Below are 10,408 nucleotides of genomic sequence, written 5' to 3'. Positions count from 1 at the left end.
AATCTTTATGAACCGAGATTATATCAGCCCCCAGGATCTCTATCCTAATACATTACCGCTCCTGAAAGATGCCAGAAATCCATCCAATGGTGTCTATGTGGCACTTCTTCTTTTCTGACCAAGCTCACCATAGAGCCACTGACCATGCAGGACGATACGCCGCACTTACCATCATATGGGTTGAAGCCCTGGAGTGGGGGGGGGGGGTAATAAAATGATTGTTTTTCCTAAAATAAATATTTGATTTCATTATTGTTCATGTTGGTGACCCCCCCAAACTAGAAATGACTCAGGAAAGTCATTTTTTTTTTTGATCTCTAAAAGGAGTTGTTGCGGCACTCTGTCCCTCGGGATGTTCTATGATAGCACTGAAGAGACATCTAGTGTTCAGAAGGCAATTGTTAGCCAAAAAATGAAAATGTAACAAGTCAGAAAAACATAATAAACTGCACTTCTTCATATATTATATTTTCCCGGGACTGAGTAATAAAATTAGGTTGCTTCTTTCTTTTTTATGACACATTGAGAATTCAGGAAGAGGTCAGGTTGCACAAAATGTTACACTCCCCAGGATATGTTTCCCATACAACAGGAGATGCCTAGAACTGCCTAAAAACTATCTATACTCTATAAAGCCGTACACTGGACAGGGATTGGAACCATTCTCTATTAACCCCTTCACCTCTCATACCTGTTCACCCTCCATGGAGAAGAGCAATGTTTACATTTCTGCCACGGATCTGTTTATTCAGCGATAACTTTGTCATTATTTCAGATAACAACGTAATACATATAGTGTTCTATAAGGACAAACAAGGCTTTCTTTTCATGATATCGTCCTGCAACAATGATTGTTATCACTATCCTTAGACAATAAAATGCAACAAAACGTACTTTCCCTCTCTCTCCCCCCCCCTCTCCCTCTCCATTCCCCCCCTCTCCCTCTCTCTCCCCCCTCTTTCTTTCTTTTCTTTCTTTCTTTCTTTCTTTCTTTCTTTCTTTCTTTCTTTCTTTCTCTCTTTCTTTCCTTCTTTCTCTCCCCCCCTTCTCTCTTCTCCCCCTCTGCCTCTTTCTCTCTCTCCCCCCTCCCCTTCTCTCTTCCTCCCCCCTCTCCCTCTCTCTCCCTCCCTCTCTCCTCTCCCCCCTCTCTCTCTTTCCTTCTCTCTCCCCCCTCTCCCTCCCTCTCTCCCCCCTCTCCTATTCTCTATTCCTCCCCCTCTCTCCCCCTCTCCCCCTCTCTCTCCCTTCCCCCTCTCCGTTCCCCCCTCTCCCCCCTCTCCCTCTCTCTCTCTCTCCGCCCCCTCTCTCTCTCCCCCCCTCTCTCTCTCTCTCCTTCTTTCTCTCTCTCCCCCTTCTCTCTTCTCCCCCTCTGCCTCTTTCTCTCTCTTTCCCCCTCTACCCCCTCCCCTTCTCTCTTCCCCCCCCTCTCCCTCCCTCCCTCCCTCTCCCTCTCTCTCCCTCCCTCTCTCCTCTCCCCTCTCTCTCTCTCTTTCCCTCTCTCTCTCCCCCTCTCCCATTATCTCCCCCCTCTCCCTCCCCCCTCCCCCCTCTCTCTCTCTCCTATTCTCTATTCCCCCCTCTCCCTCCCCACCTCTCTCCCCCTCCCCCCCTCTCTCCCCCCCCTCCCTCTCCCCCCTCTCTCCCCCTCTCCCCCCTCTCTCTCCCCTCCCTCTCTCACTGTCCCTCTCTCTCTCCCCCCCTCACCCTCTCTCCCCCCCTTCTCTCTCCTTCTCTCTCTCTCAGTTTTTATTGGCCGACATCCTAGGCTTCACCAATCTAATTGTCTATATTTGACATATCTGTAGTGCAGATTATGACGCACTTTGTATTTTCTTCTATACCCAGCCGTCTGAGAGTGGAATCTGCTATTGGTGACAATGAACTCCAGCTCACCTGCAGCCAGCGCATTGGCTCCCGCTAATGTCCAAGGTGGACCCACCACACCGCGCAAGGGGCCTCCAAAGTTCAAGCAGAGACAGACACGTCAGTTCAAGAGCAAGCCGCCGAAGAAGGGTGTCAAAGGGTAAATTAACAGCTTCAAATTTTACTTTTTTTAGATGACTTGCCATTTTGCCAATAATTTGATTGAATTCACAGTCTGTCATCAAGTTTAGGTAGGTGTAAACCAGGGGTGTCAAACTGGTGGCCAAACTACAAGTCCCATCATGCCTCTGCCTTTGGGAGTCATGCTGGTAACTGTCAATCTTGCAATGCCTCATGGGACTTGTAGTTTGGCAACAGCTGGAGGGCCACCGGTTTGACAACCAATGATGGCTTTATTAACCCCTTCCCCTCGCCACCTACTGGGCTTATAAGAGGTTCTAAATGCCGAGAGGCAGAGACGGGCATTCTGGTCATGTGACCATTGTGATTGGTAGTCACATGATTGGTAAGCTTCCAATCGCAAGTATACGTGGGGAGCTTTCTGGTACCCACCGATTACTGTGCTGGGATCGTGCTCTCAGCAAAGTAAAGAGTTTACAGACCCACATGGAAGAAAAATATATTTTAAATATATTTTTTAAATATTTTAAAATATTCTTACCAAATATATTGACCTATATTTGAAATACTACATATTTAAAAATATATTTTTATATATATATATATATATAATATATAAAATGTATGTTAAAATGCATTTTTTATATATTACAAAGTAGATAAAATATTTTTTTCAAATATATTTTTTTAAAATATATTCTTCAGATTTTTTTTTTAACATATAAAAAAGTCATTTTAACATATATTTTGCAATATATAAGAACGCATTTCAACATGCAGGATATATATATATATATATATATATATATATATATATATATATATATATAATTTTCTTTTAAGTAGATTGAATATGGTCAAAATTGTAGTATTTTGAATATTTTGAATATATGGCAATATATTTGGGAAGAGTATTTTTAAAATATATTTAAAATATATTTTTCTTCCATGTGGGGAGGGATGCATATACATGTCCTCTCAGCGTTACAGCCCACCCACCAATACCCATACTGTATATATGCGTATGGCTGATGGGAAGTGGTTAAATGGCTGTCAAACAAGGGAAGAAACCCAACAAGCAGAGGCACAATTTAAAATTGCAGAAGAGAATTTTGGGAAAAGTAGCCTTTTATCTACCACTAATATTAAAATATTTAGGGGCTTCTTCTCCTAATGTGTCATCCAAAGGCTCAGTAAAAGGGTGGTCTTTCAAATATATATTTTTTAAAATATAGTCTTCAGATTTTTTTTTTAACATATGAAAAAGTCGTTTTAACATATATTTTTACATATATTTGTAAATTCATTCCAAAAATGCAGATTTGTATTTTTAAAGACATACAGTATATTTGAAATGTATTTTTAAAAATATTTTTCAGATATTTTGTAATAAAAATCCATTTCAACACGCAGTGTATATATATATATATATATATTTTTTTTTTTTTAATATATTGAATACGGCCAAAATTGTAGGATTTCAAATATAGGTCAATATATTTGGGAAGAATATTTAAAAAATATATTTCCAATATATTTTTCTTCCATGTGGGTATACACATACACATGGCGCCTCAAGGCACACAATAATTACACATGGTTTTTTGAGACTATAAAGATTTTATTAATTTCCTGTATATTATTAATATTATTATTATACAGGATTTATATAGCACCAAAGGGTTTGCTCAGCGCTGTACAATATAGGGGGGACAATACATGGCACAGTACAACAATAACAAACAACGTACAAGGGGTAAGAGGGCCCTACTCTTTCGAGCTTACAATCTAGGTATACATTGGAAGCCATTTATATGAGTGTGAGAGAAAATAGATAATCAAATCCTTCTTCAGTAATGAATACTTTTATATTAGCGGTCTAACAAAAGGATTCATTGATAAGACTCAGGCCATCAATTTCGAACATGATTTTTTTTTAATTTCAGGAACTAACACCCCCATCAGGGGTTATTTAAAAAAATTTAAATAAAAAGTACAATCAAATAAAAATAATATAATACAAAATAATAATAATTAAACATTTATATGCCTTTATTTTTTTTTAGATTTGGTGACGATATACCTGGAATGGAGGGTCTTGGAACAGGTAAGCCATGGACGTGATCATATCCCTTTTGAATTTAATTTTATCAAAATCCTTAAAATAAATGAATATGAAGGAGGAGGGTTTCCATTAAAGATAAGCACATCAGTAAACCGATAACACTGTTCAACAAATTTTTATTTTTTGGAAACAAAAGGATCCATTTCTTAATGAATTTCACATTCTGAGTTCAAATATAACAATGAAATTTGTCAATTGGCTCTAGTTTTTCTGTAAACGGAAAGTTTTCTACTATAGGCGTAATGACTACATAATGCACAATAATTATATAGATAGATGTCTTTCCACAAATATAAAGCAAGTGATATTGACTACATAACAAAGCCTAAATGGCAGAATATATTGCATAGGATTACCAAGAAAAATTATAGCCATAAGCCAAGTTGAATCATTTTAATACTTAGGATTCTCACTAGTTTTGTCTTCAGTTTGTGTCGGTTTTGCTTCTCTTGGCTTTTCTCTTGTATTCGAGGAAAGGGCTATCTCTTACAACTGCACGTGACTACACGCTTCAGGTTCTTCCTCACTTGACTCAACCACGAAGGATTCTGGTGCTTTAGGAATTGGTAGCCCCTCTCCATGAGGAACTGGAAGTATTGCCGATGGAATATTTGGATAGCGCACAGATAACTTTTTCTTCTTATTTAGCCCTTTTACAATTGGAGGCACCATACAAAAGTAACAATTACTAACATGATCTGTTGGCTCTCTCCAAATCATTGGCACAGCGAAAGGCATAGATGCCTTTTTTCCATTCAACCATTGCTCCAGTGCCGTCCCACAAGAATTGCAGCATATATGTGGTGCCCAGCTCTTGTCCTGGTCTCCTATCTTGCAGCCAAAATACAAGTTGTAGGCTTTCTTAATCATTCCTGTTATCCTCCTTTTTTGTGAGATAAAAGTTATTTCACCGCAGATATAGCAGAAATTATCTGCTTTATTCACACAAGTTCGAGGCATTACTGAGTAGCCTATATAAGCAGAAAACGAAATGTAAAGACGAACTCCAATCAGCTACAGATACTGCAGCTTTTATGCAGTGAAGTGATGCAATTAAAGGCTAATATTGCATCATCTCAGTATACATGACATTTTCTATTGGTCACCAGTATCAATTGCGCAATATGCAGCTGAAGTTGCATCATCATTTTGAATGGCTTACGTCATTAGATGGGTGAATATATCATGGAAACTAGAGCCAATCAACATTTTTTAGGGTCATTTTCGTTTTCAGCACCCCAAAATTATGTAAGATTAGCTAATTTTATGCCCAAAACTTTTTACCTGTTGAACAGTGTAATTTGAATGACGGTGGAGCTCCGTTGTAATCTGGTGATTTGGAAATGGTAACATTCCGCCTCCTTCTGTACCTTAAATATTTAAAATTTCATGATAATTTATTTATTTTAATATGATAGACTTACGAGTGTCGTTTCTTTCTCCAATGATCCCCGGGATCTTTCCTGGAAAAGAACTATTTGGATACTTTGATTTTAGGACTTCTTTTTATACCCTTTTCTTTCCTTTCAGTTACTTTTGTCTCCTCTCTGTTCCTCTTCTTTTCTAACTATTGAATATATAAATATTAAATATATACTGTAATAAATAAAATGAATATTGAAATAATGATATTGACATGCATCCCCCTAATTCTGGCTGATTCAAAGGCAAAAAAAAAATATTCTGCAGATAGTAAATATGCGGAAAACATTATAAAATCAGAAGAATTATGGTGATATCGGCAGGTCATCCTTGCACATTATATACACTTACCTTAGATATAAACGCAGTATTCTGTAGCATGCCTGTGTCCGCCATATTGGAGTGGACCATGTTTATGCTGAAAAAGCCTTTATTGCATGTGAGACATCTTCCACGATGGTGGAAGCAGACAGAAACAGAACACGGCATGTGTGTAGGCACACCAAATATAACAAATACAAAAAATGTTCATGGTAAATTAATGTAAGTTTTATATATATTTTTTAATTATAGTCTTTTAATGAGCAATCATAAAGGAGGTACATCACCATTTTATTTTAATATATTGTAAATTTCATTTTTTATTTCATGATATATATATTTTTTATTTCATTTTACATTTTCTCTGATTTATTAATTTTTTATTTGATATAATAATAATAAAAATAATAAAAATTTAAATAATAATAAAAATAATAATAATTAAAAATAATAATAATAATATAATGCCTTGTGATGTCATGATAGTATTTAAGAACTGTCATCGGGACACGGCTGGGAGTCAGTGTTGCAAGCGGAGCATTTTTTTTCTTTTCTTTTTTTCTTTTTTCGGGCATCATGAATGACGTTGGATCTACTTCGGGGGACATTTTTTATACTTTTGTTTTTTATAAAGGATTTGGAAAAGACTGTCTTCTGTCTATTTTACACTACACTTTTTTTTGTGAATGGGTAGCGGCACCATGTACCCCATACTCATTCACATGGGGGGGGCGGGATCCCTTGTTAAAGCCCCCCGCCCACAACCACAGCCCAGGATTGTGAGGCAGAGGCCCATGCCCCATTAACATGGGGACAAGGTGCTTTGGGGGCCCCAAATCACCCGTCCATGTTGAGGGCATGTAGCTGCTATGGTTCATGGGGGGGTCGCTCGCTCATCTCCCCCCCTCCTTTCCTGATCTGCCGGGCTGCATGCTTGGATAAGGGTCTGGTATGGATTTTGAAGGGAACCCCCATGCCATTTTTAATAAAAATTTGGCTTCGGGGGTTCCCCTAAAAATCCATACCAGACTCAAAGGACTTGGTATGGATGGGAGGGGGGACCCCACATTGTTTTTTAAAAAATGTTTTAATTGTCAGGCACTGATGACAATTCTTTTGACATTCAGCTGCCAGCGGGGAACCTCCACTGACAGCGGGAACATGAATGGATGTTTTAGTAACTGAGCGGGATCTCAGCACGTACTCAGAGGCAGGAAGGTGCCGTTCAGGAAATTGTTTGGTTCGAAGTTTGCAGTCGATCAGTCTGTAGGTTTTGGATGTTCAACCACAAACCGAACAGGGGGGTGTTCAGCCCATCACTATCCTCCCTGAATGTAGTGGTCTGAGCCGTGGATAAAGGGGGACCACCAGTCCTCTTGTACGGGGCCCAGGCCAGCAGGGGGGCCCAGGAAGCTGGGTGGGAAAGAGAGGAGGGAAGTCAACAGCAATGCGGGGGGTGGGGGTACACAGGGGAAACTGGCAGGGTGAAATGTATGGTGCACAGGTAGGGGGATCAGCACAGCAGGGGGGCAATTATTGGAACCGATCCCCTGTATGGCTCTCTCTGCAGCAGCTGAAAGCCGGCTTCTTCTCCTCTCCCTCCAGCCAACTTCTTCTCCTCTCCCTCCTGCTGGCTTCTTCTCCACTCCCTCCAGCCAACTTCTTCTCCTCTCCCTCCTGCTGGCTTCTTATCCTCTCCCTCACGCCGGCTTCTTCTCTTCTCCCTCCCGCCAGCTTCTTATCCTCTCCCTCACGCCGGCTTCTTCTCTTCTCCCTCCCGCCAGCTTCTTCTCCTCTCCCTCCCGCCGGCTTCTTCTCCTGTCCCTCCAGCCGGCTTCTTCTCCTCTCCCTCCAGCTGGCTCCTTCTCCTCTCCCTCCCGCCAGCTTCTTCTCTTCTCCCTCCCGCCAGCTTCTTCTCCTCTCCCTCCCGATGGCTTCTTCTCTTGTCCCTCCCGCCGGCTTCTTCTCCTCTCCCTCCAGCCGACTTCTTCTCCTCTCCCTCCAGCCGGTTTCTTCTCCTCTCCCTCCCGCTGGCTTCTTCTCCTCTCCCTCTAGCCAGATTCTTCTCCTCTCCCTCCCGCCGGCTTCTTCTCCTCTCTCTCTATCCGGCTTCTTTTCCTCTCCCTCCAGCTGGCTTCTTCTCCTCTCCCTCCCGCAGGCTTCTTCTCCTCTCCCTCCCTCCGGCTTCTTCTCCTCTCCCTCCAGCCGGCTTTTTCTCCTCTCCCTCCCACCAGCTTATTCTCCTCTCCCTCCAGCCAGCTTCTTCTCCTCTCCCTCCAGCCAGCTTCTTCTCCTCTCCCTCCAGCCAGCTTCTTCTCCTCTCCCTCTCGCCGGCTTCTTCTCCTCTTCCTCCTTCTGGCTTCTTCTCCTCTCCCTCCAGCCAGCTTCTTCTCCTCTCCCTCCAGCCGGCTTCTTCTCCTCTCCCTCCAGCCGGCTTCTTCTCCTCTCCCTCCAGCCGGATTCTTCTCCTCTCCTTCCAACCGGCTTCTCCTCTCCCTCCCACCGGCTTCCAGCTGCTGCAGAGAGAGCCATACAGGGGATTGGTTCCAGTAACTGCCCCACCAGCCACACCCATCACCTTACCTGTGCACCATACGTCACGCCCTGCCAGTTTCCCCTGCGTTCCCCAATCCCCGCAGAGCTGCTGACTTCCCTCCTCTCCTTCCCACCAGTGGCAGCACACAAAAGGGTCCTTCAGGATGGAGAGTGGAGGAAGGGTCCTCTAAATAAGTCCCATTTAGCAGCCCCTTCCTTTCCTGAATGAACACAATAATTGATTGGTATCGCTCGCTCGCCATGTTCATTCATAATAAAGCCTGGTGAACTGTTTTTCTTGGGGTGGGGGGCTCTGTCAAGTTGGCTGTATGGGGCCCTGTGGTTTGGAGGGCTCTGTCAAGTTGGCTGTATGGGGCCCCGTGGTTTCTAACAGCTGCCCTGGTAGTGGTTGTACATTATTGGTGAGATTTGAAAGTTCAATAACTATCCATGTCCCGGAAATGTCACCCTCTCCCTGTGATCCGAGTCGATCTCTTTATTTTCTTTACATGCTCTTGTCGGCAGTTTTTTTTCCTTTTACCCAGAAAAAAACTGTACAAAAAAAAGCATGAAAAATTGTAACAAAATTCTCAAAAGATTGTTTTCTCTTTCGCAGATATTACCGTCATCTGTCCTTGGGAGGCGTTCAGCCACTTAGAGCTACACGAGTTGGCGCAGTTCGGCATCATCTGAAAGATCTTCGGAGGATTTTTTTTCAACTTTCAAAAAAATAAAAAAAATAAAAACAACTTTTTAATGCCATTCATTGACAAGATTCTATATATATATATATTTTTTTTTTTTCGTGTGAAATGTTAGCAAACCGACCGCTTCCAGCTGACGCTTTTCTACAACCTCCAGGGCTCCGTGTTTGGTGGCCTCAGCTGGTGTAGACTTTGATGAAGTCTCCATGGAACATTTCTAGAACTTTCTCTGAGGATGTAGTATGTGCGTTCCGTGCTGCGTAGGCCAGAGCAGGCGGCGCTGCTGCTTCCTGTTAGACGTCGAATAGTTTGCGTTTTGTCTGTATAGATACAATGTATACATTTGCTGTGTATGTGAATGATTTGTCTGTATAGATACAATGTATACATTTGCTGTGCGTGTGAATGATTTGTCTGTATAGATACAATGTATACATTTGCTGTGCGTGTGAATGATTTGTCTGTATAGATACAATGTATACATTTGCTGTGCATGTGAATGATGTCTGTATAGATACAATGTATACATTTGCTGTGTATGTGAATGATTTGTCTGTAGAGATACAATGTATACATTTGCTGTGCGTGTGAATGATTTGTCTGTATAGATACAATGTATACATTTGCTCTGTGTGTTAATGATTTGTCTGTATAGATACAATGTATACATTTGCTGTGTATGTGAATGATTTGTCTGTATAGATACAATGTATACATTTGCTGTGCGTGTGAATGATTTGTCTGTATAGATACAATGTATACATTTGCTGTGCGTGTGAATGATTTGTCTGTATAGATACAATGTATACATTTGCTGTGCATGTGAATGATTTGTCTGCATAGATACAATGTATACATTTTCTGTGCATGTGAATGATGTCTGTATAGATACAATGTATACATTTGCTGTGTATGTGAATGATTTGTCTGTATAGAGACAATGTATACATTTGCTGTGCGTGTGAATGATTTGTCTGTATAGATACAATGTATATATTTGCTGTGCGTGTGAATGATTTGTCTGTATAGATACAATGTATACATTTGCTGTGTATGTGAATGATTTGTCTGTATAGATACAATGTATACATTTGCTGTGTATGTGAATGATTTGTCTGTATAGATACAATGTATACATTTGCTGTGCATGTGAATGATTTCTCTGTATAGATACAATGTATACATTTGCTGTGCGTGTGAATGATTTGTCTGTATAGATACAATGTATACATTTGCTGTGCGTGTGAATGCTTTGTCTGTATAGATACAATGTATACATTTGCTCTGTGTGTTAATG

The 10,408-nt window shown here is 41.1% G+C and overlaps 1 protein-coding gene across 1 annotated transcript; it reads left to right on the top strand.

Annotated features, from left to right (window-relative positions):
* The first annotated feature begins 1,849 nt into the window (after positions 1-1,849).
* Positions 1,850-9,156, top strand: LOC149428648 (retinal cone rhodopsin-sensitive cGMP 3',5'-cyclic phosphodiesterase subunit gamma). Its single transcript, XM_089667158.1, has 3 exons — positions 1,850-2,023; positions 4,071-4,111; positions 9,024-9,156. The coding sequence occupies exons 1-3, from the start codon at positions 1,878-1,880 to the stop codon at positions 9,098-9,100; spliced, it is 264 nt and encodes an 87-aa protein (XP_089523284.1). The 5' UTR covers positions 1,850-1,877; the 3' UTR covers positions 9,101-9,156.
* The last annotated feature ends 1,252 nt before the right edge of the window (positions 9,157-10,408 follow it).

Source organism: Staurois parvus, unplaced genomic scaffold, assembly GCF_062004578.1.
Source record: "Staurois parvus isolate SC_StPar_1 unplaced genomic scaffold, SC_StPar_1.0 ptg003064l, whole genome shotgun sequence".
NCBI lineage: Eukaryota > Metazoa > Chordata > Amphibia > Anura > Ranidae > Staurois > Staurois parvus.
This window is presented reverse-complemented; position numbering and strand designations above follow the sequence as displayed.